The sequence below is a fragment of the Stylophora pistillata genome, chromosome 4 (genome assembly GCF_964205215.1).
Source record: "Stylophora pistillata chromosome 4, jaStyPist1.2, whole genome shotgun sequence".
In the NCBI taxonomy this organism is placed as follows: Eukaryota; Metazoa; Cnidaria; class Anthozoa; order Scleractinia; family Pocilloporidae; genus Stylophora; species Stylophora pistillata.
Genome location: NC_142522.1, coordinates 39,808,452 through 39,827,911, shown reverse-complemented (window position 1 = coordinate 39,827,911; position 19,460 = coordinate 39,808,452). Strand labels below are relative to the sequence as shown.

The 19,460-nt window shown below is 37.6% G+C and overlaps 3 protein-coding genes and 1 long non-coding RNA gene across 4 annotated transcripts; 2 read left to right on the top strand and 2 right to left on the bottom strand.

The window, feature by feature from the left end:
* Positions 1-323: 323 nt before the first annotated feature.
* On the bottom strand, positions 324-4,303 carry LOC148733706 (uncharacterized). The gene is made up of 2 exons (XM_088756561.1): positions 3,930-4,303; positions 324-954 (listed from the first exon to the last, which is right to left on the bottom strand). The coding sequence occupies exons 1-2, from the start codon at positions 3,964-3,966 to the stop codon at positions 593-595; spliced, it is 399 nt and encodes a 132-aa protein (XP_088612687.1). The 5' UTR covers positions 3,967-4,303; the 3' UTR covers positions 324-592.
* A 620-nt stretch (positions 4,304-4,923) lies between these two features.
* On the top strand, positions 4,924-6,381 carry LOC148733705 (uncharacterized). Its single transcript, XM_088758023.1, has 4 exons — positions 4,924-4,933; positions 4,987-5,123; positions 5,242-5,330; positions 5,711-6,381. The coding sequence occupies exons 1-4, from the start codon at positions 4,924-4,926 to the stop codon at positions 6,138-6,140; spliced, it is 666 nt and encodes a 221-aa protein (XP_088614149.1). The 3' UTR covers positions 6,141-6,381.
* Positions 6,382-10,721: 4,340 nt separating this feature from the next.
* On the bottom strand, positions 10,722-18,645 carry LOC148733703 (uncharacterized). Its single transcript, XR_015999866.1, has 2 exons — positions 18,482-18,645; positions 10,722-11,718 (listed from the first exon to the last, which is right to left on the bottom strand). It is a non-coding gene; the product is annotated as an uncharacterized LOC148733703 (long non-coding RNA).
* LOC148733704 (uncharacterized) lies at positions 11,557-17,087 on the top strand. The gene is made up of 4 exons (XM_088756559.1): positions 11,557-12,157; positions 12,965-13,206; positions 13,445-13,620; positions 14,354-17,087. The coding sequence occupies exons 1-4, from the start codon at positions 11,557-11,559 to the stop codon at positions 16,953-16,955; spliced, it is 3,621 nt and encodes a 1,206-aa protein (XP_088612685.1). The 3' UTR covers positions 16,956-17,087.
* Positions 18,646-19,460: the final 815 nt, after the last annotated feature.

Sequence of the window (19,460 nt, the reverse complement as noted above, 5' to 3'; positions counted from 1 at the left end):
AGATTTTCCTTGACAGAACATCTTATTTCTCCTTGGTTTTATTTTTTCCTTGGCTTTCGAGTCTTGAAAAAAATATTTTCTCAAGTAGCACGTTCTTAGACCCTTCAGGGAGGTTTCAGCATTTTCTGTTGTCTCACGGAAAATATGGTAAATGTGAAAGCATTCAAGAGCCCACGTTCTTTATACTTCCTTGAGTTTCTCTGTTATTTCCATGCAAGATCTGGGTTTGTGCCATGGCTACTAAGAATAAGCTTGGATTTAATCTTTGTTACAAGAGAGCAAATGACTGGGCAGTAATCATATTTCTCCCTCAAAACACAGAATTTGAATACACTTCACCCATTTAATGTAATAAGACTTTTCAAATTACAGAAGTTTTGTCAAATATGATGCTGTTCAAAGCAACTGCTTACAAAGTGACTAAATTGAAAAAAAAAAGGTGAAAAAAGAGCTGCAAAAGCAAAGCAAAGATCAAGTTTCTACTCTTCATGTTTAACTGGCAAATGAAAAATATTTTCGAAAAAAAAAAGGAAAAAAAAAAACTACAGCTAGATAAAATTTAACGCGTTAGGGCTCTATCAGTGTTCTTATTCTACTTTAGTAGTGCCAGGCCTAAGGCAGAACTAATGGTCATGAGGAACACACTGAAGGAAACAGACGAACCAGCATTACAATAGTCGCTGCCACAGCAGCCCACTCCGCAGGAATCGTACCGAAAGACGAAGTGGAAGCCTGTGAGGATCTCACCCCTGTCACATAACTTTTCGGCAGCTTTACAGACGGCTTTAGAGCCACAACGCTTAGAAACCATGGTTTCGGTAGAATCTTTGACCCAGACGCTGGTACAAGTACCGGTTGGACAGTTGACAGAGTATTTGGCCTTGTCAGCTTCCAGTTTATCCTTTTTGCAGTCATCTTCTTTTCCCTCGCACACATAACACCTGAGGCTGTGAACTGTTGTGGAATAAATTATGAAACGTGTGTAAGTTTCCTCGAAATAAAAAGGCATCTATAAAGTCGGATATGAAAAAATTTAACTGCAGCGTCGTCGATTACGTGATCAACTCCCGCTCTTACTCTGTACAAAACAATATCCTCTGATTATTTGTTCAGGCGGGATAAAAAAAAATCCACATCTTAAAACGTCCGACTTTGCGTGAAAATTACCTATTAATTTCATCTGTCACGAGATACCTTGGTAAAAAAAAAAAAAAAATGATTCGAGAAAGTGAAAAAATTGCCTGCTGGATAGATTCTCGCGTGCTGCACCTTCTTACACCTCTCATGGACCCAATCAGCCGAATCAATTAGATCAGCTTGTCATGTGAAAATCGTTCTCGCACATATCAAAAAGCCCATTGGAGATTGGCAACTAAGAAAACAAAACACTACATTACTAAAATGATTTTAGGCTAGAAATTGTTATGATTGAAACTTGCTTGATTGACAATTGTCCTTTCACTTCACAGTTGCTAATGCAGTTAAGTTTACTCAGTAAAAAAGGGGTATAATTCCACAAATAAAACTGTGATAGGACACAAACGCGCAGATACAGACACAGACGATTTAATTTGACCATTGAATACAAGGTGCAGGAAAATAAAGCAAATGAAAGAGGCAGGGTCGCACTAACGCTTTTGGTGTTTACATTGGACAGAAAATCTGTCATCGCATGCTTGCGACAAGTGCGACCCTATTGTCGTGACCAGACATAACTACGGTCCGAAAGACCTAAAGATCAAAAAAGCCGATGTCCTGCCTCGAAGCAGGTCATATTTTGTCTAATACAATACAATACAATACAATACAATACAATAAAATAAAATAAAATACAATACAATACAATACAATACAATACAATGTTCTTTATTTCAAGAGGGTAAATACATGATTAACCCAGTAAAGAGTTTTCTAACACATAGCCTTAAAATAACAATTTTTTGCTTTTCTTCTGTCGCAACGTCAATCAAGTCCGAAATACCGGCAAAAATTGAATTTTCGAAATTCTGCAAAGACAACATGTCACCAGTTTTCTTTATTTACAACGTTTCATCTGGTCCTTAGGGTGAATTTCAACCCATACCAATTTACAAATTTGCACTATTCACCTGATTATTCTCAGTTTGGGGATGGCTTGTTTTCACCCTTTGGCTCGCAGATCTTTTCCCATTTTTTTGCATCCGTCGACGTCGGTTTAATGCGGCAAGAGCCAACATTTGCCGTTGGTGAGTGTTGTACAATGCGTACAAACCAATAGGGTTTGTACGCATTGCACAACACTCATTGTACAACACACAAAAAGAGATTGAAGAAATGTCGCTAATAAAACTAGCACCAGCGTCATGTCTACAAAATTATATTTAAGTGCTCTTTTCGCGCGTGAAATGACAGTTGACAGTCTGGTTTCAAATATCATTTATGTCGCACAAGTGCGACCTCCATGACTCCCGCGGCGTAAATGTCGCGACATATTCTTGGTTTTCACCCACATGGCCTTAGTCCTTGACAACCGTCGTTAACCGCCATTGTGGAGCCCCTCTAAAAGTAAACAGAGACGTGCAGAGAGAGAGAGAGAGAGAGATGTGTGTGAGTTGTAGTGCGATGGTTCTCTGTATAATACCAGGCTGTGGGGTAAAATCTGGAAACAAGGAAGGTATTAGTCTATTCCGTATACCTATCGTTGTTGGGAAGAACGGTGAAAGTAGAAACAGCTAACACAAGATCGCCGAAACGCGTGGATTTCACAAATAAGACGAGACGACACGAAATCGAAAGACATCTTGAGTGTAGTCAGCCAACTGATTGTGATTATAAAATGTTTACCCAAGAAATATTTACAAAATGGCTAGACAGTGGAAATGGTTTGATAAGAGGTAAAATGTGTCTATCTGTGACAAGTTGTGTGACTTTTTTTATAATACTCTATTGTGATTCTGTCAATCATCTTTGTATGCGTCATTGTCCAAGCATGTGCTATTGTGTTATTCCAGGCGCTGTACGTAGTTCGGTCGTACTGGCGCAGTGTGATTTTTAATAAACCGTTTAAACCTTTATTTGCCGTTTCTTACATATCCTAGAGACATCAAATACCATTTAGGCATTACTGTTCATATTTATTACCACTTTTTACTAATCTCTGCAGTATGCACCAAAGAAACTCAGTGTTGAAATGGGAAATCCTTGGGTTTCACCCACGTGACAAATACCTTAGCAACGGTTACTATCCGCCATCTTGGTGTCCCTCGAGCGTAAACAAACCGTATCTAACGAAGAGTTCATGTGAGAAAGAAGGGATGGTTTTATGCACTGTTGGCTGTTCGAGCAAAAGTGGAAAGTATAAAGACTAAGGATTTTTTCGTATAATAATTTAATAATTTTATTATTTCTATAGCGCAAAATTCATTAGATATATGATCTAATGCGCTAACCTAAGATCATTACAAATCAAGTCGAAGAACAGGAGGAACTAGAAGTTGTTGTGTGGTTCGAGGCTTGCGGCTGTTGTAGATCCTCGATTTTTTGGTCGAGCTTTTCTTTGAGCTTCTTAGCCGATGAGAAATCCAACATTTTACTCTCTAAGCTTTCGGCATACTCAGAGAGCACTGGGATACCTTAAGATGAATGCCAGATACTTTTACCGCTTTTTTCTTTCTGGTTATTCATGTAGTTGGCGAAATAATACGGCGATAAGAGAGAGGGCTTCACTGCAGAAATCGACTAATTATTCATAAATTTGACACGTGAAAAGAGCACCAAATAAAACTTTGTAGACATGAAGCTGGTGCTAGTTTTATCACAGACGGCCCAAGCTCTCTTTGAGAACCATACAAGGAACACAATTTGCATATTTATAAGGATTAGTATGGGATTTTCAACAAGATATTTACAGAGATAGTTAAAAGTGAAAATATTAAATAAAAATGGCTCACCTTGTTCCATACGTGTGTTGTTTGCTCCTGGTGTCATTATTTTACCGATTTCGCTTGATTTAAGCGGTTTTTTTTAATCCTGGTTTTCTACTACATAAAGAGAAGACTTCTCGCTTAAATCAAGCGAATGTGCATGTCCACAAAAGCTGCGTGTTTGAGGTTTTTTCTAAATCTCATTTGTGCGTTTTTAACTGATAAGAACTTATTCCTCATTTCTCTCCGCTTATATGGTTGGTTATTGACTACGAACACGTTTCCTAGGTGTCGAAGCTTCGATTAGACGATCTCAGAGCTCTTAGTGTTCTTCAACGGGATATCAAAGCGACGTATGCTCTTGACCATTCATCAAGAGCGATCACGCGGACTTGGTTATATGTAAGATTCATAGTAACAGCTAAAAAGAAACTCGCCAGTTACAAGAACTGCGCAAAAGACGAAGCTGCTCAGCAAAAGACCCTTCATTCTGTATTTCCTTCCACTATAGTTTGGTAAACTGCTCCGATAGCCAGCGCCCTCAATAAACAAACGTGACTGAGAAGCAAAAGTCCATGATATGAAGGGAAGTTCAACCAATAAGGTTGCTTGTGTTTAATTTAGAAGGCCAATCAGAACAATCCAACTCACAACCTTGTGGGTGAAATACAATATTTAACTATGTGTCAACTTTCAATGACTGTTTCCAAGAAAAATCACTGAACTTTGATACACAGGGACCGAAAGGATTCCTGCAGTTCTTAGAAACATAAGCTCTATTATATTTTTAACAGTGACTGATTTGTGACAACGTCCAGTTTACGCCTTCGTTACTGGTCTTTCCTTTTGCTTTTGGTTAGGTTTCATAAGAATAACTAAAAGAGTTTGGTACTTAAGCAGAAATCCTCTTGATTGCAACTGCGACAAGGAAGACTCCAACCAGAGTCACATTACCAGAAATCGGAGTCATTTTGTTCACACGATACTTTCTGAATGCGGTGTACTCTTAGTTGAAAGGAGCATGCCCGGAGGTATCGAATTACGTGAAAGAATATGGTAAGAGCGGTTCGAAGCAAAGAATGAGTAAATTATGTTGCTCTGAATAATCTTTCTTCGGCGGATTTTGAACCTTTTTCTACATGCAAAAGAAATTATAAACCCGGGGCGAAATTATATCAAGTGGAGAGACTTGTCAGCAAGCGGAAATCGTCGAGTAAGGAGGTATGAATTAATTTATATGAAGCTCATCTGCAAGTAATTCAATGTGCTTACTATTAAACAGAGCTATACGCGAAACTTAGTAAGCACTAAGATGATGTGTAATTTCACCTTTATACAGGATGATGAATATCTGGTAAAATGGAAAGACTGGCCGGCCTGGACAAGCTCTTGGGAACCGTCTAATCACTTGTCTGTTGAGTTAATAAGGTCAAACTGTTGTGCAATAAGCTTACGCTTAAATAATAATTTTTTAGTTCTTGGTTATCCCTTTAGGCCCCAGTGATGGTGTCTTGATAGTTTGTGCAACAGGCCCAGTAATAGTTCCCTGCATTAAATGTTTCCTTACAATGTTGCTGCCTAATCAAACAAACAGGTCATAAAAATGAAGGAAGTGATCACCAAAGGTTAATATTTCTTGATGTTTAAACTTTTCTTCATACCATATATAAGAAATGTGGAGAAAACGTTGAGGAGAATATGCATAGTCAAATCTGGGCTTAAAGGGTTACGTGTTATTTGATGTTTACAGTGGCCTTAAAAACTAAAATATTATTTTGATTTTTTTTTTCTGTAACTAAATCTTACAGGGGTTACTCTAATCCAAAGATCAGCAAAGAAAGACTAGAGAAGGCTGCTGATGTTTTCACATATGCAATATTAGGCATTCTTAAAAGCAAGGCAGTGAAGGCAACCTACTCAGTGGAAATTGCCATTGACCATGATATCATTAGATATATATTTAGAGGACATGGAACATTGTCAGGGGATGGGATTTCGATGCTCTATGAACTGAGTGATTTCAGTAGGTTTTGCCTTCCATCGTACTGGTATTATTATTTAAATGAATTAGGACAAGGTAGTGCTGTACGTTTTCGCCTGAAGTTAAAGCTAGTGCTGAAGTTTTCAAAGAAACGTTTTACCTTTTCAAAAGGTGCACTTAGACAGGCATCCAGGTCTCCAGTAGAAAATGTTCTTATTACAGTAAATACAAGGGCATGGGACGGACATAACATCTAATTTAGAAAGATTATTGTTTTGAATGAATGTCAGGTCAAAGTTGTTGAGATTTGTTTCACTTTTAGTTTTCTCTGCTTTAATTAAAGTTTACCTATGATAGACAAAATAAGAATATGTAAGGGTAAATACTTTAATAATACTATCTTTAAATGAAATTACTTGTAATTCTAACTAAATCTAAAGATATAACATGTTTTCTTGTAAGAAATGGTAAATATATCTCAGTGCATTTTGTCATACACATTTTGTCAAAATTGTTCTTTTGTCAGGAGGGGGCAGGGGTCAGCCATTATCTTGAATTAATTTGCACATTTAGGGGGTATACTTCAAGAGTTCAATGAGTTCTCTCTTTTTCAGTTTGGCCAATCCCTTTACTTGAATATTTTTTGACTTTATCCTTTCTTTAAGTTGAGAAACACTCAGTTTGCCACGGTCTTCTTCTTGTTCTGTGAGCTCATCTGAAGGGCCTGGCTCTTCACTTGTGATCACTTGTGATCTCTGCCTTTTTTTCCGAGTTTCAAATATGCCTTCTTCCCAGTAATTTTTGTTTTGTTTGTTATACTTTCGTTTCTCTCTTTCATAACCTTGTAATGCTATCTGCCTTGATTCTGACTGAAGAACATCTCTCGCAACATCCCATTTATTGGATTTCTGAAAAAATATCCTCTTTGCATCATCATTGTTCTTTTCCACCCCTTGCCCTGTGAATTGCTTCATGGTGGAAAAATTTTTTATGAAATGTGGCACATGGTAGGGTATTGTGTGCATGTATGGGGTAACTCTCTTTTTGTCATAATTCATTCTCTTTCCAGCCACTGAGCAAAACAGGTCAATGAACTGTTTCCCCTTTTGTTCAACTTCAAGATACTGTCCAGCGTTTGTATCATAGTCACTGATTATGTTATAGAGTTTGTGGAAATCTGACCAAAGCTGGACTACTGTTTGCCTTGTTTCAGGGTAGAGAATGTCATTTTTTGCGAGTTGGGCTGGAAGGAGTTCCATCATTTTTTTCTTGTCAGATCCAATGAGACTTGTCCATTCATACGAACCACTGCCCTTTCCATCAGAATTTTTTTTTTCCCAAATAGAAAATGGAATGCCAATTTTATTGATAGTAGAAACAAGAGATTCCAGGTAGATCCCTTTTTTCTCCCCTCTCTTTTTTCTCATGTCAGCCTCACCATCTCTCTCCATTACCTCAGTGATGATGTTTTCTGTCAGGCGATCAGTAACTCTCATCATCAGGTGCAGCTCATCTAATACTATGTGATCAAGTTCAATGTTGAACAAGGGTTTATTAATCACAGAATATTTTTTAAGGGGCAGCATTGATTTAATGTGATCCAGGGTTCTCTTCATCTCTCCCAAATTGTAATGGTCAAGAGGCTTTGATGTGTCCCACCTATCCAACTTGTGAATCAAACACCACAGGCAAGCATGAGTGGAAGTGGCACCACTGAGGCCCATAACCATGAGCAGGAATTTATAGTCTCCTCCCAGAAACATTTCAATTTTTACTTGTTTCCCATCAACATCAATGAAACCAGCTTCTAAGACAGTGTTGATTTCATTGATGGCTGATGAAAAAGAGTGTTCAAGAGTGTCATATTTTTCTGGGCCATTGACAATAGCAATTGTTCGGTTTCCTCTTGAAGACATGACTTTCTCAGCAGTTTGCAAAAGGGAAAACGACAGGATCATGAAGTTTGAGCTTCTTGACATTTTGGCCCCATCAACACTAATCTTTACCTTAACAGGCTCATTTATATCAAATGAGGGATCATTTTTCTGAAGGTCTTTTATGTGAGCTTTTAATGTCTCTGTAAATGATATTTGAGCACCTGGATAATGCCCAGGAACTCTTTCAATTGTGCAAATGTCGTTGAGCTGCTTTCGTTTTTGCTTTATCAAATATGATTTGGGCAACTCATCACACATTATTGTCAGTTCATGGTAAAGTTCATCGCTTGCACAAAACTTATCTAATAAGTAGAGGACTTGTTCCACTTTATCATCATCTTCCGTCTCAGAACCTGCCACCGGTGTTTCTCTGTGCTCCAAATCAATGGTGTATGTCTTTCCATGTTTATGGTCCACACCTTTTAAACAAGTCAACTCCAGACCGTAAGACCCCATAAACCAGAGTGCCACCTGAGCTCTGCTTTTCAGTTCCTTTAGTCTCCTGGACCTTTGCTTTAAGCAAGGCTCTCCAAGTTTCTTGCCAGTACATCCTACCTCACCAAGTCTTCCTTCTAAGGCGCTAATGTGACGCTGCAGCTCTTGATTTTGCTCAGTCAGTATGGCTATGTCTTTTTCCTTCTCCTTTAAGCATTCATCTTTTACTTTCAGGGCCTCCTGCAATGCCTCCACCAGATCTGTCTTTTTTTGCTCCAAGTCTTCAACTTTTCTTTCCCACTCTTCAATCTCTTGTCTTGTGCAAATAAGTTCTTCCTCAACACCCTCTAACGAGACGATTTCATCTTTGAAAATGCTAAGTTTGTATTTTTTTTGGTGAAGCTACCCCTTTCTCTACTATTTCTGGCCTTTTTGTAAGTGGATTTCACCTCTCCTGCCTTCCTAGCTAAGATGCCATTTATTCGCTGCCCAGAGTCTTGGCTTATTTGTACGCAATGTCCCGGGATTAACTCATTGGCAAGACTGATGTAATCTGGGGCAGTTGCTTCGGGATCGGTTTTGTCAGTGACTTTTCCATGCCATTCTTTCAACAAGCAATACGGAATTTCAACTGCTAAAGCTAGTTTAGTTGCATCGACATCATTCCGGTTCTTGAATTTTTTGTGAGGGCTACTAATTCGGAGTTTGGTGTCCGTTTTCTGCCGTTCGCGATCGCTCAAGAAGTGGGACATTTTTTTTTTTTATTAAAGTTTACTTTCTCAACCAAAGTTCGTTCCGGCTTCGCAAATTTATGTTTAAGCGAGCCTGCTAAGTCAATGCCCAGCGGATTTAATCTTAAAGCTGCCTGGTTACATGTGCTTTAACGGTCGTCACTTATTTCCATCCACCAAACTGACGTGACGTCATATGATCTCCCGTGAACATCTTCGGTTAATGCGTCGGAACCTTCTCGTGAAAACAAACATGACGGATGATCCTGCCGGATTCCCATCGTTTTGTGAGCTTTTCAGGGGCATATTTTGTTTCGCTTGGTTCATAAAACAGGCTTCTGATATATTTCAATAAATCTTGAAAACTTGGGGTATTCTTTTCCAGGGTAAAGCTGTTTAGATTCCAAAGGCGGAACAACGTCAGTTTGATAGATGGCGTGACAACCTGTGTATCTTTCCATCCATGAAACTGACGTTCGGCAACAGGCGATCGAGCACGAAAATTTTCGGTAATGTGCCGAATGGCTTTCTCGCAATTTCGAAGATTTTCCCGCAACCAATTGTTGTTTGGCGGGCTTTTTCGAAAGGAAATTATAATAAGGTTTCCTCGTCCGCGAGATCTGGAAGTTTACAGAGTGTTTGTTATGGCTTTGCCAGCAAATGCTGAAGAAAGCGGTTTAGCTGAAGGCATGCATTTAGAAAGTAAGAACGACAATGCTACTGAATCCGAATGTACTTGGCAGGCAATGTTAAGAGGTTCAACAAACAAGTATGTTGGCTACGTTAAATCAGTTGAAGAAGCTATGGCTGTACTGAGGGAATATGAACTGGAAACTACATCAAAATTCTCTTGTTTTAAATCCGACAAAATGTTTGGAGCTGGAGGTAAGACAAAAAAAGACATAAAAAATTGCGAAAATAATAACCTTAATTATCAACACATTAAAATAACAATAAGAGTAATAATTATGGAAAGTTCTTTTAGCCATTCTATTATGTCCTGATCAGTAAGTGTATCTAACCAAGCACTAAACATAGAATTACAGAGTGTGGGTGGTACAGTGATGTGAATATATGTTGTGGGCATGAGAGGGGGTCTTATAAACAGCGTTATCCCTTCAGTAGCTTGATGAATTTATCAATCTATCATAAGTTTTAAATATTTTTCTCATAAATCCTGTTATTAGGTAACTATAGAATTTCTCTTAGTCGTTATATAAATATTAATGTAAATAGCACCTTTTTTTTCCTTTCTTGTGTCCACTAATTAGTAAGGGATCTTCCCTAGCCAGGTTATTGACACTCTTAATGAAGTTTTCCATCCATCCATCCATCCATCCATGCATGAATGAAATATCATTCTTTGAATCTCTGAAATAGTAGCTGGAAAAGCTGTGACATAAATTGGGTTGAAAGTAGTGTAGGTAGCACACCAGGATGCAATGGAGATTATAATTAACATAAATGTAATGAAAGGTCTCCTTTGTTTCCACGGCACAGATCCCTTTGCCAGGTAAAGGAAAGTGTATTTTAAGGATGATAAAATTCCATTTGATGGAGTACCCTTCAGTATAATTGCCACCAAGGTGTTTGACTGCCAACATGGGCCAGACAGGAAAAAGTCATTTAAAGCAAAACATGCTGAAAACAAGGTATTTTGGTTGTGACTAACAAAGTCTACATTATCCTTTTACGTACAACCTTTTTGTGCTTTTAACACAAAGAGGCAAGGGGCTTAAAATATCAATTTTTTATTTACAGATTGATGATCACTCCTTTACAAGGAAGCGGTTTTTACCTCAAGACACAATGAAGTTTGGTTGCCCAGCAAGTATTCGGTTATCAGAAGTGGTAAAGTATTACAATTACAAGGTACAAAACTGCAATCACCATACTGTTTACATCCATAAATTTGATATTTTATTCCTTCTCAGTAAAAGAAGGTCTCTTAATTTGAATGATTATTTCTGTTTTGGCTTAATTACATAGATCAGGGAGAACACAGAAAGACTAAGAAGAGACATGTCCAAAAAGCTCAAGACTGATATAACTGATGGTCAGAAACCAGAGTTTGAACGTAGAATATATATCCAATTACCAAAAGGGGATGAACACAGGGATCACATCATTGGAAAGGTTTGTTGATGCCAATGAAAATAACTGTCACAAGTTAGCCTAATAACAATTATATTAATAATTTTTGTTTTGGCTTCTTTGTTTGTATAATGGCCGATTACACAGGTGAAGGCTTAACAAGTAGTTGCCTTGGACTGAATTAGAGGTTGATAAAATTCTACACATAAATGAATTTTACTAAAGAACATAATTTTGACTTATTCGCTTGTTAAAGTTGTTCTGTCCCATTGAATAATTAAATTGGCATTTTACTAGTAGCTACAACTATCAGCGTAACAGTTTTGATATATCTTTCTCAAAAATTGTGGTCCCATTTTCATTTTTTCCTTCATGAATCAAAAAACCAGGTTGGTGGTATTCTGCAGCCCATTGACAAAAGGCTTGTACACAAGATCGGAGAGCTTGTTGGCGAAGGTGTGAAAACTGTGGACGAGATGAAAAGACATCTTCGGCAATTTGTAAAGACTGAACTGTTCCCAGAGCAAACTCCACCATCATCTACAAATAGACGATATTATCCAACAGATGTGGATGTAAGGAACCACATGTACCAGGCCTCAGTGAAAAAACTGCTGTCCAAAACTGATCAGGAGAACCTTGAAAAGAAAATTAAAAGTTGGCATCAGGAGAAACCTCAAGATTCATTCTATTTTAGACCCTGTGCACTATCATTGTCATCAATCTATGCTGAAAGCAACAGTGATGACAAAGATGGAACTTGTATGCAAGATGATCTTCTATTTGCTCATCAAACAGCCTGGCAGAAAAATCTTATGGTCCGTTATGGAAATGAAATCACCCTTCTTGACGCAACATACAAGACAATGCGATATGAGCTCCCTCTATTTTTTCTAGTGGTGAAGACAAATGTAAATTACATAGTTGTTGGTTCTTTCATCATTCAAAGGGAAACCACAGCTTTAATACAGGAAGCACTAACAATCTTCCATGACTGGAATGCCAACTGGAAACCCAAATTCTTTATGACTGACTTTTGCCATGAGGAGATCCATGCCATTGAGAGCACATTCAAAGGTAACAATGACTTATTAATAAAGGTCTAATGTTTACAAAGTGAGAGAACCTACATTGAAATTGTAGCAAACTAAACTTAGTCCCTAGGGAGAATCGAATCAAAGTAAGAAAACTTTACAATTCTCTTTTTAATCAAAACCTTGCTTTACTTAACTTGAATTGTTTTCAGTAGAGTGTACTGATCAGTAAGACTTTAATTAGAAAGGGTGACAAACTACCAGGTTTCACTGGTGGTTCCAAAATTACCTAAATATGACATACATTTCATACTAATTAAAAATATATATATTACTGAATCAAAAATATAAAAATGATGGTAGCACAGTGCTACATGACCAATATGAAAATTAGAAAAAGAGAAACAAGGAAAGCAGATACTAAACAGTATGACAAAAATGGTGCATGAATTAAAATTATTACTTAAAATAGGTTGCTATAAAGTTGTGAAGAAGTTACAGACGTATGTTTGTGCAAGGCTTCATTAGATTAGGCCCTGCTCATTAAAAATGCTTGCAAGATGTTGAAAGAGTTAAAGTAACAACTATACAATCCTAATACCCTTGATCCATCCTTGGGATTCAAAAACAAGGGCATACATTTGAACCTTAGTACTTAGGTCTTCAGTTAAAGAAGTAGCGGTAGATATTTCCACGTAGGCAAAACTACAAAGTTAAGCTTACAGTAGGCTGATACCATAGGGGTTACCTCCTACATAGTGCTTAATTATCTAATCTTTCAAATGACTAATGTACCAACTCTCTCAAATGTAAATGTACATGAATTTTCCCTTTTAATTTGGTTTAACAGATACAACTACATATATTTGTGACTTCCATCGTGAACAGTGCTGGGAAAGATGGCTACGAAAGTCTGAAAATGGGTTGACTGACAACAGAGAAGAGGTCCTATCATTGCTACGTAACATTGCAAAATCATCAACAGAAGAGTTGTTTGAAATAAATTTGTCTTCCCTCAAGGAGAGTGCACTTTGGCGGGCTAATCCCAAGCTCAGGAAGTGGTTTGAAAAAACTTGGCTCATAGAGTCTGAGGTAAGAAATGAAATATTGCCCACCGCACATAGTTTTTCACTTCTCTGTGATACCCTGTGAGTATGAACAGAACAAAAACTTGCCTCTGGAGGCTTACCTCTTTTTTACCTGACATGCACAACCTTTTCTAACTTATTCATGTATAAGCAATCATGAATTGATACTGTGAGCTGTTAACATGCATCAACACCAACTCATTTAAAAGTTCAAGTTTCCTGTACTTTGTTTAACATTACAGCGATGGGTGTGGGCTTTCAGGCGAGACAGATTTATGTTAAATATCAACACCAACAATGGCATTGAGCGACAGAATGAGTCCTTGAAATACCAGTACCTGAAGGACCGAAATAACAACAGCCTCAGTGGGATGATTACAACATTAATTGAGGAATTTTTACCAGACAAATACAGAAGGTACAAGTAGATACTAGAAGTGCAGTTAGCAAATTCAAAAAATTCCCATGCTCACTGTATGTATTAAGGTGGGTCAAACCTTTTCTCTGTACATTCCACCATGTATACTTTGATGGATCAATATTTCCACTCTTTATCAGTTGATGCTATTATTACTGGAACCAAATGAATGCACCATCCTTGCTTAAAAGTTACAATAATTTTCTCGGCAAAACAGGTTACTAGCAACATTATAGCCTATTGAAAACACACCTCATTTTAGCTTTCTATTGTTAGAACTCAAAAACAAGCTCAGCTGTGACCCCTCTTTTTATTATTGATCTATCATCATTATGCTACATTACACCTCAAATTTTGAATTATTTAAGATAGCTTCCAAAATATATTTTTAAAGTTTTCAAGTTACATCTTAGCATACTGATTAAAATTTGATAATAAAAGCTTGTCTTTGAGTTATAACCAGTTAAAGCCACAGGTTACTCCATGTTGTTCACCTATTATGTCAAGAAAATGATCATAATTACTTTTGTTAAGTAAGGGTTGCATTTTAGTTTGGAAACAGTATTATAGCTGCATAAACTGATAAAGATGAGTACTATGGTACAATCAAAGTATGTGCTGGAGTGTGCTGGAAATAGGTCTCAGCCACTTAAATAATGTGACAAATCTGAAATATGTAAGTCTGATATCAATACATTAGAAACAGCACATTAAAAAGCTGTTAATTTTCCAGGTATGTGGAGCTCAATACAAAATGCAGTGAACAGTACAGGCGTTACAACTCAGATGTGCCAAAATACTTGCACAATAAACCCAGACCGTTTATTAACCATTGCAGACAGAGAATAAGATCAGCTGTTGAAGTGGAACCTCACCACATTAAGGAAGTTTGCACTGACACAGAAGTTGGTCAATTCCAAGTGAGATCACTCTCAATAAACACTTGGTACAATCTGTCTTTTGGTTCCAGGGATGTAATGCCACATTGCAGCTGTCCTGATTTTTGCCATACTGGCCTGCTATGCAAGCATTTTTTTGCAATTTTCAACTACTTCCCCACCTGGCAGTGGGATACATTACCAGAAAAATATCGCGAAAACCCTTATCTCTCACTAGACAAGGAGCATGTGTTTGCTGATTTTACTAAATACAAAAGTAACAAAGAAAATGACAATGTTCTTGATGAAGAGATACCAGAAAAACAGCCAGATGACAAAGCAGTAGTCCCACAACAGAAAATAAAAGGTATTGAAAGCCAAATCAGGCAAGAGGCAATAATATGTAGGGAGAAACTTAAAGGACTAACATCTCTGACATACAATATTGAAGATGAAAGTGTCCTCAAAGACCTAAACAGTTCTCTTGAAGTCTTACTCAATAAGTTCACAACTTTTCAAACTATTGATGAAAAGGAAAACTCATCACAAACATTGATTAATCAACAAAGTAGCAAGAAACAACTCCAATCATCCTTTATAAATTACCTGCCATTACCTGTGCGCCCAAAGAAAAGAAGATTTCGGAACAGAGTTGGAGAATTTGCATCTATGATGCAAAAACACTACAAAGTTCAAGTTCCTGTTAACAGCATGCAAGCCAAGAGGTCCAACTCAAAGAGTGTTCTTAAACGAAAGAAAGGTTCTAAACACCCCTCTTCACCAAAGAAACAGCGCACTGAAGAACAGAACCACCATGTCCAAAATGAAACTAAAACAAGCAATGATCCTTATGCTACTCTAAGGGAATACATTATCTCCAAAGAGAAAAAATCTCCTCTTGGTAACGATCACGAAAAGCAGGAAAGCATTCATGCTCCCCATGCAACTAACATACCAAAAAGATGCATTTCTCCTTCTTCAAAAATGCAAGGTGTGCAAAAACAATCTATCGAAGTGAAAGAGGAGCATTTCAGCAACAGTCAGCTATCAACATTTAGCAACTGCCCATCATCGAAAGTCAGCAACAGTCTCCTATGGACAATCAGCAACAGTGAGACATCAACAGTTAGTGATTGTCACATAACAAAAGTCCTTGTGAGTCCATCAACAACAGTCAGCAGTGGTCAGTCCTCAACACTCAGCAAAAGCCAAACAACACTTGTCAGCAATGGCCAGTCATCAACAGTCAGCGAAAGTTTGTCACTGATGGTCAGCAAAGGTCAGTCATTAACAGTTGGCAACAGTTTGTCATCAACAGTCAGCAAAGGTCAGTCATCAACAGTCAGCAACAGTTTGCCATCAACAGTCAGCAACAGTTTGTCATCAACAGTCAGCAAAGGTCAGTTATCAACAGTCAGCAACAGTTTGTCATCAACAGTCAGCAAAGGTCAGTCATCAACAGTCAGCAAAAGTTTGTCATCAACAGTCAGAAATGGTCAGTCATCAACAGTGAGCAATAGTCAAACATCAAAAGTCAGCAATGGTCAGTCATCAACAGCCAGCCACAGTTCATCATCTACAGTTAGCAAAGGTCAGTTTGGCAAATCTACTTTAGGAAATACCATAATTGTTGATGAAAATTCAGCAGATCCTGCATCGTGGGTAACAATAGCAAATTGTTATCCTGACGATCCAGATTACAAACTTAATCTCTACCTAGAAAGCAAGACAACAATTTTACAGAAGAACCATTGGCTCTTTGACTCTGAGATCCATGCAGGGCAAATGCTTCTCAAGAGACAATTTCCCTTCATAGATGGGCTGATTGATCCAGTAGTAAAGGGGTCTCTTGTTGTCCCTGCTGCATCAGAGTTCATTCAGATCATAAATACTGGGTCACACTGGGTATGTCTTAGTACAATTTCAACCACACCTACTTCTGGTACCGTCAAGATTTTTGATAGTCTCTACAAAAATATGAATTCAACATCAATAGAGCATGCTTGTCGCATGTTGATGTATCCTGGAGACAAAGTCACTTTTGTCAATGAGAAAGTCCAGCGACAAGTTGGAGGTAGTGACTGTGGTCTGTTTTCCCTGGCTTTTGCAACTGATTTGTGTCATGGTATAGACCCAACAAATCAGAAGTATCATCAAGAATCTTTGCGACAACACTACGTTGACTGCCTGGAAAATGGAGAAATGTCACCATTCCCCAAAACTGAAAAGAGAGTGCCCTGCCACTTGAGCAGCATCAAGTCCTCTGTTGCTATTTACTGTGTCTGTAGACTACCATACAATAGAGAAGAATATGTTCAGTGCAGTAATGACAAATGCAAAGAATGGTATCATCCCACCTGTGTTAAAATACCAACCTGGGCAATAAACAGCAACCGCAACTGGAGATGCCACAAATGCAAAGAGTATGCAAAAGTTAAGTCATTGTCAAGAAGCTGACCTATTTAAGGTGGTTCAAACATTTTGCAAAGTGATGAGGGATACCTAGCCTCCAATGTGTGATTTCAACTCAAAGCAAACTCAGTGACCTCCATTTTTGCCATGAAAAATAAATTACATTAAATTAGTAAACCGTGTAAATTAATTGTGTTGATTGAAAGTTTCCCTGGTACTATTTCCCCAAAAAGTTTCCAATATATTATGAAGAAAAGATTACAAAAAAGTTCTTGGTTTATTTGGAATATTTTTCGATCATTATGCATTAAAAGTTACAATTGTAATACGTATTTAACAATTATTCCATAAGTGCGCATTGGATATGAGATGATAGATAGCCAACGAGGAACGAAGCGCCAAGTTCACTATAATCATCTCATATCCAACAAGCGCTTGTGGAATAATTGTTTTAATAAAAACTTAAGTTAGAATTTGATTTAAATGTAAATTTTAATTTATTTTTTGGCTCCCTTCATCTTTAAGCCGATGCGTACGCTTTCCATATTTGGAGGGTGTGGTATATTGGCTCATATACCATGGGCACTAAGCCAATCAAATTCCTTGAATAGCAATATACAATGGCCCAGTTTTTAATAATGATTAAGCTTCAGAATGTAACAGTCAGCAATTATCAGCTCCAAATACATTAAATTAAATAAACAGGTTCTGCGGTAATAGGGCGTAGAACTCCATAGAAACTGATCTACAATGACACAATAGACCACTTTCATAAATGGCTGCTGGATTAATATTCTTTTGTTTAAATTTAAATTTGCCTAGGTGGCCTCGTTCTCGAGTACAAAATTCAAAAGAATACATTATCTCAAGCGAGGCCACCCAGGCAAATTTAAATTTAAACAAAAGAATATTAATCCGGCAGCCATTTATGAAAGTGGTCTATATGGTAAGGCTGAATTTGAACGATAATAAATTTTAGTATAATTTCAGAGCTGAGCAAAGAGTTTCCAGCAATCTGATTGGTCGAGCAGTTCCTTATATGACGCTATATAAACCGCTCCGCGTGGTTTATATAAGATGTTACACTAAAATGTTAATAAATGTTACTAAAATGTTACTAAAATGTTATAATTTTAGAAATTTCTTTGGTGTTCAGCTCTGAAATTATACTAAAACAATTATTCGCCTCAGGTTCAGTGAATATTGTCGAATAATCCCCTCGACTTCGTCTCGGGGATTATTCGACGATATTCACCCCGCCTTCGGCGAATAATTGTTAAATATTTGTCACTGTCACTTTGATAGATGGAACTTCATCCATCCACCAAACTGACGTTGTTTCAGAATCGAGCAGAGAAACCTGAAACACCTATCGTTAAATAAAATCCTCGCCAAATGAAACACTTTTAGCACTGACTGCGATAGAAACTAATTTACCTTGCCATATTATCGCAGATTATCAATGTAGAGTTCTTAAACTGAGTAAAGTAAGCTTGAGCTTATCTTTCATTGGAAGCTTTCGCATTATTTGCTTTCCTTTAAGGTTTGTCTTAATCGAGAAAGCTACTTACATTAGTCAGGAAAATATTGGCAAACATTATCTAACTTCATTCCCAACTCTGGGCAGTATTCTCATACTGGAACTGTGTTCATTCGGCACTTTATTCATGTCAGTCAGCAATGGCCGCCATATTTTTTTTCGACATAAATCGACGAGTTAAACCGAAGATGTTCACGGGAGACATATGACGTCACGTCAGTTTGGTGGATGGAAATAAGTGACGACCTGCTTTAACATGGCTTCCAAAATAGTGGAGAAAGAGATAATCATGGTCGTACGTTTTAGCAATTTCGTACAAAGTCGCACGATGGCGGTCAAGAGTATAGAGGCAAAATATATCACTATCAAACCTTTAAATTTGTCCGAGGGTTTTCATCGAGTTGCGGAATATTTCGAACCAAATCTGGGGCATTAATTCATCACGAAGCGATGGAGATCGAGGGAAGATGTCCCTAGGCAAGATTTGAGCTCCAAAATGGAGTTTTTGGTATGTAATATTTACCAAAATTATAGAGCTTATGAGACATTAAGCGACTGTTTACCGGTAAATTTTGAATCGCGATTTGTCCGAACTTATCTTTCATTAAACACCTAAAAAGTCATATTGTGAGAACACCAAAACATTGCTTGTTCGATTGAGATCAAGGGAAGCAGGCTAGTTTTTCTAATATGCGTGATATCTGAATTTTTTTATATTATGCCATACAATCCTTTGTAATCGTGGGCTGCCATTTTTAAAGTTCGGTGGAGAAGAAATTTGATCGATGTCTCCGATTTCTGGTAATGGTAAATGAAGCCGAACGGTTTTAATGGAAAATTTCAAAAGTTCTAGTAAGTACGGTGGCCCAGAAGGGACAACGCTTCTACTTGAAAATGTAGTGTCGTTCTGTAAAAATGTAACTGTTCTTTTTAGAATTACACATCTTTCCTTAGAATTCTGCCATCGTTCCTTGTAAATGTGCGACCGTTCCTTAGAAAGATAGCTGTTC